Source organism: Chiloscyllium plagiosum, unplaced genomic scaffold, assembly GCF_037043375.1.
Source record: "Chiloscyllium plagiosum isolate Xiang-an unplaced genomic scaffold, Cpla_swu_hap1 HiC_scaffold_27, whole genome shotgun sequence".
Taxonomy (NCBI): Eukaryota; Metazoa; Chordata; class Chondrichthyes; order Orectolobiformes; family Hemiscylliidae; genus Chiloscyllium; species Chiloscyllium plagiosum.
Window position 1 is genome coordinate 10276662 of NW_028270165.1, and position 15736 is coordinate 10292397.

The window sequence follows — 15736 nt, forward strand, 5'->3', positions numbered from 1 at the left end:
ATAAGCGCATGGTTGATTTTGGGATAGTGTAGGGGAACGAACTGAGAATAGTTCACAGGTCAGCGCAACATCGAGGGCCGAAGGGCCTGTTCTGCGCTGTATTGTTCTATGTTCTTTGTTCTATGTTCTAAACTTATTGCAGGAGGCGGAAAGAAATGAGCAGCTTTAAAACAAAAACCTCTTGGAGCTCAAAGCTTTCAATGAGAGTCTGAGCCCGGTGGTAAGTTCAGGTAACCTTTATTGCAACCCAACTTTGTTACAGTTTCAGATTCCCCTGCAAAAAGCCAGAGAAAAAGCAGTTGCTTTTTGAACAGCTCAAGGTGAAAGTGCACACACCACACCTCCCCTGTCCCACCCCCCTCACTGTCTTTACTGCCAGCACCAAGTTGTCCCTTTGTAATTGGATCCTTGGTACAGCCGTAACCCGGAGGAAGTATTGCCTCACTCAGCAATTTCAACCCATACCCTGTCTCCAAGTAAGTTTCTCCCCACTCCTTTGTCAGGAAGGGGCAGTGTAGAGTCAACCAGACTGCTGTGGGTGTGGGGTCACGTGTAGGCCAGACCGGGTAAAGGATGCAGCTGGAACGACTGAGTGAATCCTTTCCCACAATGGCGGTTCCCTTCCCTAACAAGGGAGAGAGGGAATCAGATGGGGGCTTTCTCCCCCGCACCACCCCCTCCCTCTGCCATCTGTCGTGGCAGGATTCGAACCCGGGAGTCCCTGGAACCGGGTTGATATTCCAATCGATAATGGCACTCGGCCGTCACTCCTTCAATCCCCCTGCGATGGCACGTGAACTCGCTGGTGCTTCCGCAGGTTGCAGGAGCGGGTGAAGCCCTTCCCGCACTGAGAGCAGATGAACAGCCTCTCCCCAGTGTGGACCTGCTGGTGGGTCAGCAGGTGGGAGGCCTGGTTAAAGGCCTTCCCGCATTCGGCGCAGCTGAAGGGCCTCTCCCCGGTGTGGACCCGCTGATGGGTCTGGAGGTTGGAGGAGCAGGTGAAGCCCTTCCCGCACTGAGAGCAGGTGAACGGCCTCTCCCCAGTGTGGACACGCTGGTGGGTCAGCAGGTTGGAGGAAGTGCTGAAGGCCTTCCCACACTCGATGCAGCTGAAGGGCTTCTCCCCTGTGTGGACACGCTGGTGCCTCAGCAGTGTGGAGACCCGGGTAAAGGCCTTCCCGCACTCTGGGCAGCTGAAGGGCCTCTCCCCTGTGTGGACATGCTGGTGGGACAGCAGGTTGGAGGAAGTGCTGAAGGCTTTCCCACACTCGGTGCAGCTGAAGGGCCTCTTCCCCGTGTGGACCCGCTGATGGGTCAGCAGTGTGGAGACCTGGGTAAAGGCCTTCCTGCACTCTGGGCAGCTGAAGGGCCTCTCCCCCGTGTGGACCCGCTGGTGGCTCTTCAGGGTGGAGGAGCAGGTGAAGCCCTTGCCGCACTGAGAGCAGGTGAATGGCCTCTCCCCCGTGTGGACATGCTGGTGGGTCAGCAAGTTGGAGGAAGTGCTGAAGGCCTTCCCGCACTCGGGGCAGCTGAAGGGCCTCTCCCCGGTGTGGACCCGCTCGTGGCTCCGCAGGTGAGAGGAGCAGGTGAAGCCCTTCCCGCACTGAGAGCAGGTGAACGGCCTCTCCCTCGTGTGGATGCGCTGGTGGGTCAGCAGGGTGGAGGAATTGCTGAAGGCCTTCCCACACTCAGGGCAGGTGAACGGCCTCTCCCCGGTGTGGGTGCGCTGGTGGGTCAGCAGGGTGGAGGAATTGCTGAAGGCCTTCCCGCACTCAGGGCAGCTGAAGGGCCTCTCCCCCGTGTGGTACTGCTGGTGGGCCAACAGGTGGGAGGAATGTCTGAAGGCCTTCCCGCAGTCAGTGCAGGGGAATGGCCTCTCCCCGGTGTGACTGCGCTGATGAGTCTCCAGGGCAGACGGGACACGGAAGCCTTTCCCACAGTCGCCACACTTCCACGGTTCCCCCACAGGGCGGGATTCCTCAGGTTTCTCCATGGCCACAGCTTCAGCTGCACACAAACAAGTGTAGAGCCCCTCCCTGCCGTGAAATCCCCTTTCCAGGCCGTATAACTGTTTCAGGCTCCACGCACAGTGCGCTGCAACAGTGGGGTCTCTCGTCCAGTCCCACTGATGCTGAAAACGTCCTCAAACAGGAACCAAAAAGCGTTGATCCCTCTCACAGAAATCACAGTCAAAAATCGTTGTGGTCCCGATGGATTGTGTGACTGTCAGACATTGACATCAAAGTGAGGACTGCAGACACTGGAGAGTCAGTCGAAAAATGTGGCGCTGGAAAAGCACAGCAGGTCAGGCAGCATCCGAGGAGCAGGAGAGTCAATGTTTCGGGCATAAGCCCTTCATCCGTTGATTTTGAAACTTCCCTCTTCAGATTTTCAAATACTCTGCAAAAAGAGATTACAAAAGTCATCACTGTCAGTGCAGGGTAGAAATTCAGAACAAGCAATTATACTTGCTGTGGAATATTCTTTTGTTATTCCACAAAATTGAAAGTACCATCCCACACTCTCTTCCCCCTCTGTTCTCACTCCGCTCTAACTAATTCCCCTGTAGGTGCTGATTCAGGATCTGACAGGGGCAGAAAAAGCAAAAACATCAAGACTGACATCTCTCTGAATTTTGGATACCTCCACCTGAAAGTTAATATCTTTCACAACACTGGGATCCTGCTGAGAGTGAGCAGGTCTGATTTTGGGAAGCAAAAAAAAGTGTCAATTCAGGGTAAACCTGCAACGCAGCTTCTTGAGGAAGGACCAGACACAAAATGGTTAATGACCCAGAGAAGGTGGGAGCAAAATGAGACATCAAGGCATTAACACTGACACACTTCAGTCAAACTCTTCTGCTCCCAGTCAGGGCAAAACATGCTCTGAAAGTCCAGCCTTCACAACCACACTTCTGCTTTCACTGAAGACAATTAGAATCACACAGCACGGAAACAGACCCTTTGGCCCAACCTGCCCAGATTTACGAAATTAATCTAGTCACGTTTGCCATCACTTGGCCCCTATATGGGCCGGGTGCTGGCAGCTGGGACTAAATTAGGTTGGCTATCTTGTCAGCAAGGACGGGTTGGACCGAAGGGTCTGTTTCTGTGCTGTACATCTCTATGACTCCAGTCGCATTTGCTATCACTTGGCCCTGACCCATCTGAACCCTTCATATTCATATGCCCATCCAGGAGCCTTTTAACTTGTCATCGTATCAGCACCCACCACTTCCTCTGGCAGCTCACGCCATTGCTCAAGCGACTCCATGTTGAAAGCATCTGATCTGGTGCACCAAATGACACCAGGATAATCTCAGATCATTCCAGATCGCATCGATACTCAGTCAGTGGCTTTCCCGATCAGGATGTTGTACGTGATCAAACAGGTCAGTGGGTAGGCGATCCCCCACATCTTAGTTCAAGTATCTCTACGAGAACTCCCTTGCTGGAGGGTCCCTTGGAGACACTTCAACTGGACTTCATTGAGTTGTAGAAATGAGTTGAGTTGCTATAAATGTGTTTTGCTTATTGCTGATGTCTTTTGTAAGTGGATTGAAGCCTAACCTCCTCCTAACGCTACTGCTGAGACTGTGGCGAAGATTTTGTTTAAGGAAATAATTCCCTGCTTCAGTATACCTGCGTGCATTGGCTCGGACAATGGACCACACTTTGTAGGTAATATTAACGGAGAACTCTGTTCCCAGCTTTGTATTTGTCGGCAACTGCATGGTGCTTATCATCCTCAGGCGGCCGGCATTGTTGAATGTTTTAACCAGATGCAAGACTAAACTTGCCAAATTAATGGCAGAGTGTGGCCTCTCCTGGTTATGCTAATCCCTGTGGCCTTATTCCAGATGCGATCCATGTCTGTGGGCAAGACACGACTGTCTCCAGCTGAGAGTTTCTCTGGTCACTGCCTCCGTACCCCTTGGAACGATTCGGCTCCCTTCTGAGTCCACTTCCACCACATGACCAAAGCAATCATTGGTTATGTTCTTGCTCTAACCAATGTTATGTGTGCCTTTCACTCCCAGGAGCGTGCGGCCTACAGCAATGTTCCCTCCCTTTCAGCCTCGTCATGGGTAGAGCCTGGTTCGTTGGTGCTCGTCAAGAACTGGACTGGCAAAGGTCTCCAACCTCGTTGGGATGGCCCCTTCCAGGTTTTACTTCCCACCCCTATGGCGGTCACAGTCACTGGGCGCTCAGCTTGGGTGCAACTGCACCATTGTAAATTGATTGACCGCACCAAATCAAAAGTGGAGAAGAGGAGGAGAGAATCCTGGAACCCCAACAAAAGGAGTGGACCCTGTCCGGTTGGGTTTTTGAATCTTGCTGTTGTTCTAATGTTAATCTTATTACAGATACTTGAACTAGGAGGAGGGACATGTGGGGGATCGCCTATCTCCTCACCTTTCTGATCACGTACAACATCCTGATGGGGAAAGCCACTAAGTATGGATGCGACCAGGAATGATCAGAGATTATCCACCACCCATGCTGAGGAGATGTCGTCCAGTGCACCGGACCAGACGCCTTTGACGTGTGGAACGTGATGACGATTGATTATTGCAATGGACTCTTACATCAGAAAGACCAGATGGTCCATCTGGCCAGTAGAAATCAGTGGGAGTTACCATGTCTTTATCATGTTTTTTTTTATTTTACCTGCAGACGCAAGCCTAGTGAGGATAAAAATGATCAACCCCGTTATTATGGTAAATATTTTAAGGACGCCCAGGAACACCATCCCATTTTGCAGGACGGGCCAACTCGAGAAAAGGGAAGCCTGATAGGGGAAACTCCTCAATCCACAAACAACTTATTTATACAGGCCCACAGAACGCTCTTCACCCCAGAGGCAGTAGTATGTTACTCCTCTCTATCGGGAGATGACTTACTTGCCCCGTCCCCAGTCCCCGATTCCATTCTATTCGTCAGACTTCCTACTGTCGACCCTGCGAAGAGAAATATCACTTTCCAATACCTCGGGTCTGTGTATACAAACAGCTGGTGTAACACTGGCTGGGGTACAGCAGGCCTTATGCGGCACATGGACCTGGAACGGAATCCTTCCCTTGCGCATTTATAGGCCTTTTCTCTTTTCAGAATCTGATACTGTCACCAAGACCATGTACAATAGAGCTGAGGGAGAGCCCAATGGGAACAGCATTCTGAGAACCATTGTCTCCTATACAGTGCGAGTGCTCAAGTCACTTGGCCCATTTTTACAGTGCTCAAGCAACTCCTCTTGCAAAACGTCGACCCTTTACTCCTGTAGACCTGACCAGACCCCCTGCTGTAACATTTCAGTAATCTAGTTTGACAAACTCTCCCTAATATACACCAAACCAGACTATTATTTCTTCAGCTAAGGTAATGCTACCAATTTCCTTGTCCTGGATGGCAAAGATGTCCCTCATAAGGTCACTATCGGAGTCCTTGTTCCCACAACAGTACCTTGTCCTGGCCAGTGGACAAGTCGATGGAACCTCCATCTGAGGAGGATGCAGCGGTCGGTCTCAGCCAACCTTGCTCCAACTGGAAGGATCCCAAGGGACTGGGTGACAATACAGGACACCCGATAGGCTGGGGAATCCAGAGTACCCTGGGGTTGGAAGGATCGGCAGGGGTGACAAGTCAACAGAACCGCAATTCCCTCTTTTGCGGCCTGACCATTCAAGGAAATAAGATTAAAGAGGCTCTGGAACAGAGTAAACTGGGATTATCAGACCTGTGTCTTTACTCTATGCAGAATCGGTATGCCTTAGACTATATACTCGTCCGGGAGGGTGAGGTCTGCACCATTGTCCAAGATAAATGCACTATAGGCATTCCTGATCTCACTGGCAATATTAACTAAGATAAAAGAAGAGATCCAGGTATTCCTTGACAGAATGACTGAAGGGACCAGTTGGGGAAACTGCAGATCGGGCTCATGGTACAATTGGCTTAGCAATTTAGCTATGTCTGTTTGTCGGTATTGGTATTGTTAGGTGTTTAATTGCTAGGCTTATGAGGTCCCTTAGTGATATAGATTTGCCCCAGAAGATCCTGCTTTTGCGATCCGATGGTTCACCCACACGTGTCGATGGCGATGATAAATATGACCAGATGAGCTGCGAAGATGGTGGTGTTGCTCTGCAGGATGTTGATGGCTGGACCACCTTGAAGGGCATTTGTTTGGACGAGCCTTCTCTTTCAGTGATCGCGGTGCAATCAAAGGGAGGAAGGAGGGTGTGTGCATCTGGGTGATAAAGTCTATAGCCTTAAAACTTGTCTTTCAACATTCAGACTAAAATGTAATGCTGAATTATTGAATACATTTACTGCACTAGAAAATAAACAGGCAGGAAGGCTCAGAAAGAGGAGAGAACTTAAAGAGAGGGACACCTGGGCTCACCAAGCGATAACAAGATGCTGTAAGGCAATTAAGAACGTTTACTTTATCATCGGTGAATCTGTGTGAACAGGACACCAAGTGATAACATTCACAGCCGTTCCCTTGTGAAATGAATGATAGTATTTGAATCTGACCCTGAAACAAGACTCGGTACTATCCATAGCTGTGTAATTAATGGGTGGATCTTGTCCATTATAATGGATTCTTACTACCTCTTGCAAGCGGGGCATTCACAAAATAAATCTTTGCTGTCTTGAGAGTTCAAAAGGACACGAGAGAGAGAGAGACCATTTTAGGGCTGAGGCTGTTGAATCCCATAGAGAATTAACTCTTAGTGCTTATCTACTATGGATTGAATTGAATTGAATTGATGAGAGATTTTTATTCCAGGCTTCCAAAGAGTATGATCTCCAGGACAAACCAAGAGAGAGGCTTTACAGGTCTGAGTTCTCAAAGGATTCCTAAGGGCCACCTCAAATCTCCACTTTAACATGGGAGGTCGGACAAAATGGCTTCTGCTTGGCTCACTCGGTGGGACTGAGTCAGACAGATACTCACGACTCAGAACAAACAAGAAACCACAGACTGATGTCAATCCAGTGAAAAAAAATTGCAAATTTGAACCTAACCATCAATCGCAGAAGTAACAGTTTAATCCTAACCACCAGACACGACAAATACGATTCCAAGAACAAGTTGTCTACAAGAAATTATGATAGATTAGATTAGATTCCCTACAGTTTGAAACAGGCCCTTTGGCCCAACCAGTCCACACTGACCCTCCAAAGAGTAACCCACCCAGAACCATTTTCCCTCTGACTAATGCACCTAACACCATGGGCAATTTAGCATGGCCAATACACCTGACCTGCACATCTTTGGACTCTGGGAGGAAACCGGAGCACCCAGAGGAAACCCACGCAGACACGGGGAGAATGTGCAAACTTCACACAGACGGTCACCCAAGGCTGGAATCGAACCTGGGACCCTGGTATTGTGAGGCAGCTGTGCTAACCACTGAGCCACCGTGACGCCCTAGGCTAAGTCAAAAATGCATGAGGACCTTGCGGGATCTGATTGGTTGTTACTATGTGATCATGCTCAATGTCTGACTCTAAACAATGTACATAAGTTCTATACAAACTCTGTAAAAGTTGGCGGATTCTTTTGGCACTCTGGGAGTACTCATCGGTGGCCCAGTGATTAGCGCTGCTGCCTCACAGCACCAGGGTCCCAGGTTCGATTCCAGCCTCAGGGGGCTGGCTGTGTGGAGTATGCACATTCTCCCCATGTCTGCGTGGGTTCCTCCCACAATCCAAAGATGTGCAGGTTTGGTGAATTGCCCATGCTAAACTGCCCATAATGTTAGGTGCATTAGTTAGAGGGAGATGGGTCTGGCTGGGCTACTCTTCAGAGGATCGGTGTGGACTGGTTGGGCCGAAGGGCCTGTTTCCACACTGTTGGGAATTAATCTAATCCTTCTGGGCTGATCAGAGTCTACCGACCCAGCAATATCAAAGAATAAACTATTGCTTGTATGATTGACAAAGTCACTTCCAGGTGTGTTTATTGACCAATCCCAGAAATCTGAAGATCCGGACGGCAGTCCAGATCAGAACAACCAGATAGGAAATCGTTAATGTCCCCAGGATGTGGGGAGCAAAATAAGACAACAAGGCGTTAACACCAACACCAGGGAGAAACTGAACATACAGATGTGACAAACATTCGTGGCAAGCCAGAATCACAGATGTACAGCACAGAAACAGTCCCTTCAGTCCATGCTGACCAGATATCCTAAATCAATCTAGTCCCATTTGCCAGCACTTGGCCCATGTCCCTCTAAATGCTTCCCAATATATACCCATTCATATACCTTTTAGAGGTTGTAATTGTATCAGCAGCTACCACTTCCTCTGGCAGCTCATTCTTTACACACACCACCCTCTGTATTTAGGAGTTGCCCCTTCGGTTTCTTTTAAATCTCACCCTAAACCTATGAGCAATCCCAGATCAAAGATCTTGTCTATTTACCCTTGCCATGCCCCATATTATTTTATACAAGGTTGTAGGGTCACCCCTGTGGGATATAGGTAAAGCAGTGTTACTTCTGCAACCATAATTGCTTCTGCAAGGTAAATGAACTAACGCCAGGGTATAATTGTTTCAGCCAAGAGTGGAGTTAACAAGAATGAAAGCTATGTGAAGGAAATATATAATTGCTTTTGTATTAGCTAAAATGTGCATACATGAAATGTGCCTGCCAACAATGGTAGATGTTACAGACAAACAGATAAGGTGCTGTGAGGGGAGGGGGTGTAGGTTAAGCTAGATATGCTCGTACAAAGTTATAATCATCTGTTTCCTGCTTCTGCAAAAACAAAAAAAAACACAATCAAGGAGGTCAGAAGGCTCAGTGTCGGCGAAAAATGGGAGGAAATGTTGCTTTCGGAAACAAGGAAGTAGCTGGCAGTGAAAGAGGATATACGCTAACACTTTGTTCACGCACAAGGCTGGATAAGGCAAGAAATAGACAAGAGTAATGGGCGCCACCGGGAAAGAATGGAGGGACAAACCGATCTTTTGCGGGTCAGCTTGGAGTATCAGGGCGAGGGGGGGGAGGAATGTGGATGAGGGAAAGAAGCTGAATGTGCGGAGCCAAAGTGGAGGAAGAACAGAGGATGCAAAACTTGCTTGAAGCTGCAATGAGGAATATTGCATGTGCTGTACTTGTACCTGTTGCAGTTATTGGTGGGAATCGGGTGCATTTTAAAAATAAAAATAGAAAAGATATCCAGCCCTCCCACTTCCCAATCTCTATCCTTCAGTCCCTCCCCACCTGGCTAACTAAGACACATACCTGAGTTTGCGGAGTCTGCTCCCTCTCTGCATTCACTCTCGTTGCTACAAGTGACCAATTTACCCTCCACCCATCTCTGTCTCCCTCCCAGGATGAACAGTCGTCAGGAGGGCGGGAGATTCACTTTGAAACTGACAGGGCAACTTCCGCGTTGTGATGTCACAAAGAAACTAGGGGCGGGGCGAGGAAAAGTGACAGCTGAAGGGGCGGGGCATGGCCAACAGCGGGCCGCCGCACCGCGCATGCGCCACGCCTGCTGCAGACGAGGACGAGAAAACACTTTCCAAAAAAACCCCTCCCTTCAGAGAATCCCCACAGTGTGGAAGCAGGCCACTCGGCCTCATCGAACCTCCCAAGGGTCACTCACCCACACCCACTCCCCTACATTTAACCCTGAATCATGCACCTTACCTGCACATTATGCCTAATTTAGCATGGCCAATCCACCCGAACCTGCACATCCCTGGACACAATGGGTAGTTTAGCACAGCCAATCCACCCGAACCTGCACATCCCTGGACACTATGGGTAATTTAGGCATGGCCAATCCACCCTAACCTGCACATCCCTGGGCGCTTATGGGTAGTTTAGCACAGCCAATTCACCCTAACCTCCACTCCCTAGGCACTATGGATAATATAGCATGGCCAATTCACCCTCACGTGCACATCCCTGGGCACTATGGGTAATTCAACATGGCCAATCCACTTTTGATTACAGTGGTACTGGAAAAGCACAGCAGTTCAGGCAGCATCCGAGGAGCAGGAAAATCGATGTTTCAGGAAAACGTCCTTCATCAGGAATAGAGCCTGCAGGGTGGAGAGATAAATGAGAGGAGGGTGGGGGTGGGGAGAAAGTAGCGTAGAGTACAATAGGTGAATGGGAGTGGGGATGGAGGGGATAGGTCAGGGAGGAGGGTGGGGGAAGGTAGCAAAGAGTACAATGGATGAATAGGGGTGGGGATGAAGGTGATAGGTCAGACAGGAGGATGGAGTGGCCTGTTCGGATCCGAACTCTGCTGGTTTAAAGGTGGTCCGGAATCTGTGTAGGATGAGTTGGTTACGGAGACAAGCACTGAGGAAGCAAATGTGGCTGTGGTAGCAAGTCTGTTTCAGGACATGGTTGAAGAGCTTCAGGGCAGAGGAAATGACCTGGAAGTTGCAGTGGGAGAGGGATTCCTTGAGATTCTCATAGAGAGAGGAGGAAAACTTCTTCAAGGCAGGCATCCTTGCAAGAGGATTCGCTGTAGGGTTAAAATCAACTCGGTAAAAACAAGGACTGCAGATACTAGAAACCAGATTCTAGAATCACACAACTCCAGGTTGTCGTCCAACAGGCTTCTTTGGAAGCAGTAACTTTTGGAGTGCTGCCTCTTCATCAGGTGGTTGTGGAGGATAAGATCCTAAGACACAATTTAGAGCAAAACATTCCAGTGTCCTGCCACTGAAATGGTATATTGAACAAACCTGGATTGTTAAGTCTTCCACCTTTTCAAATAGGTTGCAGATTTGCAGATATCATTACAATGTAAACCCCAGAACTTCTTGTTGTCACCTTCTCGAGATAACAAGGTTTTATAGCAAAAGCTCACATCTCAGCTCAGACAATGCATTAAAGGTGTGAGGTCAGAGTCTGCCTGTATCCCAATCTTGAGTCAGACTGATTCTGTTTCCAAAGTCGAATTTACAAACTATTACATGTATTGACTGCCTGCAGATTTTTCCTTAAAAAAAATGCACATAGAATGTATCTGCAAATATACATTCTCTCCCCCCCCCCCCCCCATACACACACACACAAATTTGTTGGGTGAATTCGTACTTGCAGAATTATGTCTTACTTTGCTCAAAAACTGCATGACTCCATGTAAGATTCTGTAAATCAGTTTAACCATTGTGCCACAGACAGTCTCACACAGGGGAGCTCACACCTTCAATACATTATCTGGACTGACACGACACCAATTGGTAAAGTTCACTTGAGGATTTAACTATTTTAAAAGGTTTTGTGATTTACATTTGAAAGAACTGAAACTATCATGGTCATTCGAACAGATGAGAGACTTAACAAACAATCCACGTCTTTTTCAATATATAGTTTCAGTTACATCACACTATAAACTGTTGCTATAAATTCTGTGTCTTACAATTTTATATTCCACAATCCCCTGATGAAGGAGCTGCACTCCGAAAGCTACTGCTTCCAATTAAACTTGTTGGACAGAATTTCTCAAGTAGGGCACCATACGAATCCTGGGAGACTTGTATTTCTTGTTTACTTTGTAATGAACCAACATTAAGCATGATCCCCTACTTATTTCTAATTTTGTTTCATTTTTCTTGTTTTATTCCCTGCGATGATGTGGGAGAATTGTTAGATTTGGTCAGCCATTTTGTCAGCCTGGAAACCATTTTGAATCTCAGCTTAGTGTCTGCTTGCTAAAGCTCGTGTTTCCCAGGCTCAGCGGAGATGGTTGGCCTTGCAGCTGTACTGCTTCCTGATAAACAAATTCTTTCCTGACATGAGCCTTTATTTCCATCCCCCACAGTTGGCGAGTCAGGCAGGAGATACCCGGGTCCTGCCAGGTCACCGGCCGATATCCTTTGAGAGATGAAATATAGAGGGTGGTTGCTGCTTTTGTTGTGTCCAAAATAAAGGGGAAAGCTGGCCAGGGACAAAAATGCTGTTAGAAATGATGATACAATTCTCCCTACTCAGTCACAAGATACTAGTGAGAGAACTCAACAGGGTCCTCGTGTCCTGACGTTATGTTGCTGAGAGCACTTGTGCTTTACAAAGTTAGTAATAATGAATTTGCTTACCCCAGGGTTACGAGAGGTGAAACCCTATTTGATAAGCCCAGGACCCACACTGAGGTCCGTGGCATGCTTCAAGGTGCCCCCGATCTGTTTGAGTGCCCAATGTTAGTTTTAATTGGCGAGTAGAAATCTGAACTATAATTGCTCGCTTCAGGATGTCCAGACATGAATGAATTTGGCATACAGGACACATTGGGCAACTATTAACTGAGACATGTAGAAAGCTGAAGAGTGTTACAGAGAGAGAGACGCGCAGACAGGCAGAGAGAGAGAGGCACGCAGGCAGAGGGGGGCATAGGCGGGCAGAGACAGAGAGGGGCGCAGACAGGCAGAGAGAGAGGGAGGCGCAGGCAGGCAGAGAGAGAGAGAGAGAGAGAGGCGCAGGCAGGCAGAGAGAGAGAGAGAGAGAGAGGCGCAGGCAGGCAGAGAGAGAGAGAGAGAGAGAGAGAGGCGCAGGCAGGCAGAGAGAGAGAGAGAGAGAGAGAGAGAGGCGCAGGCAGGCAGAGAGAGAGAGAGAGAGGCGCAGGCAGGCAGAGAGAGAGAGGCGCAGGCAGGCAGAGAGAGAGAGAGAGAGGCGCAGGCAGGCAGAGAGAGAGAGAGAGAGAGAGGCGCAGGGAGGCAGAGAGAGAGAGAGAGAGAGAGGCGCAGGCAGGCAGAGAGAGAGAGAGAGAGAGAGAGGGGCGCAGGCAGGCAGAGAGAGAGAGAGAGAGAGAGAGGGAGGCGCAGGCAGGCAGAGAGAGAGGGAGGCGCAGGCAGGCAGAGAGAGAGGGAGGCGCAGGCAGGCAGAGAGAGAGGGAGGCGCAGGCAGGCAGAGAGAGAGGGAGGCGCAGGCAGGCAGAGAGAGAGGGAGGCGCAGGCAGGCAGAGAGAGAGGGAGGCGCAGGCAGGCAGAGAGAGAGGGAGGCGCAGGCAGGCAGAGAGAGAGGGAGGCGCAGGCAGGCAGAGAGAGAGGGAGGCGCAGGCAGGCAGAGAGAGAGGGAGGCGCAGGCAGGCAGAGAGAGAGGGAGGCGCAGGCAGGCAGAGAGAGAGGGAGGCGCAGGCAGGCAGAGAGAGAGGGAGGCGCAGGCAGGCAGAGAGAGAGGGAGGCGCAGGCAGGCAGAGAGAGAGGGAGGCGCAGGCAGGCAGAGAGAGAGGGAGGCGCAGGCAGGCAGAGAGAGAGGGAGGCGCAGGCAGGCAGAGAGAGAGGGAGGCGCAGGCAGGCAGAGAGAGAGGGAGGCGCAGGCAGGCAGAGAGAGAGGGAGGCGCAGGCAGGCAGAGAGAGAGGGAGGCGCAGGCAGGCAGAGAGAGAGGGAGGCGCAGGCAGGCAGAGAGAGAGGGAGGCGCAGGCAGGCAGAGAGAGAGGGAGGCGCAGGCAGGCAGAGAGAGAGGGAGGCGCAGGCAGGCAGAGAGAGAGGGAGGCGCAGGCAGGCAGAGAGAGAGGGAGGCGCAGGCAGGCAGAGAGAGAGGGAGGCGCAGGCAGGCAGAGAGAGAGGGAGGCGCAGGCAGGCAGAGAGAGAGGGAGGCGCAGGCAGGCAGAGAGAGAGGGAGGCGCAGGCAGGCAGAGAGAGAGGGAGGCGCAGGCAGGCAGAGAGAGAGGGAGGCGCAGGCAGGCAGAGAGAGAGGGAGGCGCAGGCAGGCAGAGAGAGAGGGAGGCGCAGGCAGGCAGAGAGAGAGGGAGGCGCAGGCAGGCAGAGAGAGAGGGAGGCGCAGGCAGGCAGAGAGAGAGGGAGGCGCAGGCAGGCAGAGAGAGAGGGAGGCGCAGGCAGGCAGAGAGAGAGGGAGGCGCAGGCAGGCAGAGAGAGAGGGAGGCGCAGGCAGGCAGAGTGAGAGAGAGGCGCAGGCAGGCAGAGTGAGAGGCAGGCGCAGGCAGGCAGAGAGAGAGAGGGGCGCAGGCAGGCAGAGAGAGAGAGGGGCGCAGGCAGGCAGAGAGAGAGAGGGGCGCAGGCAGGCAGAGAGAGAGAGGGGCGCAGGCAGGCAGAGAGAGAGAGGGGCGCAGGCAGGCAGAGAGAGAGAGAGAGAGAGAGAGAGAGAGAGGCGCAGGCAGGCAGAGAGAGAGAGAGAGAGAGAGAGGGGCGCAGGCAGGCAGAGAGAGAGAGAGGGGCGCAGGCAGGCAGAGAGAGAGAGAGAGAGAGAGAGAGAGGCGCAGGCAGGCAGAGAGAGAGAGAGAGAGGCGCAGGCAGGCAGAGAGAGAGAGAGAGAGGCGCAGGCAGGCAGAGAGAGAGAGAGAGGCGCAGGCAGGCAGAGAGAGAGAGAGAGGCGCAGGCAGGCAGAGAGAGAGAGAGAGGCGCAGGCAGGCAGAGAGAGAGAGAGAGAGGCGCAGGCAGGCAGAGAGAGAGAGAGAGAGGCGCAGGCAGGCAGAGAGAGAGAGAGAGAGGCGCAGGCAGGCAGAGAGAGAGAGAGAGGCGCAGGCAGGCAGAGAGAGAGAGAGAGGCGCAGGCAGGCAGAGAGAGAGAGAGAGGCGCAGGCAGGCAGAGAGAGAGAGAGGCGCAGGCAGGCAGAGAGAGAGAGAGAGGCGCAGGCAGGCAGAGAGAGAGAGAGAGAGGCGCAGGCAGGCAGAGAGAGAGAGAGAGAGAGGCGCAGGCAGGCAGAGAGAGAGAGAGAGAGAGGCGCAGGCAGGCAGAGAGAGAGAGAGAGGCGCAGGCAGGCAGAGAAAGAGTGGCGCAGGCAGGCAGAGAGAGAGAGAGAGAGAGGCGCAGGCAGGCAGAGAGAGAGAGAGAGAGGCGCAGGCAGGCAGAGAGAGAGAGAGAGAGGCGCAGGCAGGCAGAGAGAGAGAGAGAGGCGCAGGCAGGCAGAGAGAGAGAGAGAGAGAGGCGCAGGCAGGCAGAGAGAGAGAGAGGGGCGCAGGCAGGCAGAGAGAGAGAGAGAGAGGCGCAGGCAGGCAGAGAGAGAGAGAGAGGCGCAGGCAGGCAGAGAGAGAGAGAGAGGCGCAGGCAGGCAGAGAGAGAGAGAGAGGCGCAGGCAGGCAGAGAGAGAGAGAGAGGCGCAGGCAGGCAGAGAGAGAGAGAGAGGCGCAGGCAGGCAGAGAGAGAGAGAGAGGCGCAGGCAGGCAGAGAGAGAGAGAGAGGCGCAGGCAGGCAGAGAGAGAGAGAGAGGCGCAGGCAGGCAGAGAGAGAGAGAGAGGCGCAGGCAGGCAGAGAGAGAGAGAGAGGCGCAGGCAGGCAGAGAGAGAGAGAGAGGCGCAGGCAGGCAGAGAGAGAGAGAGAGGCCAGGCAGGCAGAGAGAGGCGCAGGCATGGAAATAGACACAGAAAAAAAAGAGACAGAGAGCCGCAGGCAGGCAGAGAGAGTGTGTTTGTTAACCACCTCCTTGCCTGGTCAGCCTTTTTCCCTGTCTACAACTTGCTTTCATAGAATCACCTCACGTACATTGTTATGAATATTGTCTAATAAGAGTAGATGTATTTAGTAGATTAATCTAACCATCCCAATGACAAACAGCTGACACTCTAATATTGGACAAGTGGTAAATATTTGCATCAGTTAACCAAAACTCTTCAGAGTTTACATTCATGGGTACGCCAAGCCTCAGCATTAGGACTGGGGCATATTGGAGCTGAGATGGAAAGGCCCGTTCCTCGTCCTGCTGGTTCCCGGTCAGATATCAAGGTCAAGGGGAGGCCGCATGGACACACACAACACAATGCAAACGAGCGCCACCTCCTGGAGGAACACCAG

At 51.5% G+C, this 15736-nt stretch overlaps 1 protein-coding gene across 7 annotated transcripts in view; it reads right to left on the bottom strand.

Moving 5' to 3' along the window:
- Positions 1 to 221: 221 nt before the first annotated feature.
- Positions 222 to 15736, bottom strand: part of LOC148143074 (uncharacterized) — a 312271-nt gene continuing 296756 nt past the window's right edge. For 4 of the 7 annotated variants that reach the window (XM_087974000.1, XM_087973998.1, XM_087974001.1 and 1 more), the window contains one exon: positions 222 to 2400. In XM_087974000.1, the coding sequence (XP_087830126.1) occupies positions 773 to 1993 (1221 nt within the window). In that variant the 5' untranslated portion in view covers positions 1994 to 2400 and the 3' untranslated portion in view covers positions 222 to 772. Of the gene's footprint in view, positions 2401 to 9265; positions 9585 to 15475; positions 15722 to 15736 lie in introns of those variants that run through there. The other 3 variants (XM_087974002.1, XM_087974003.1, XR_015751095.1) reach the window with 3 other exon arrangements.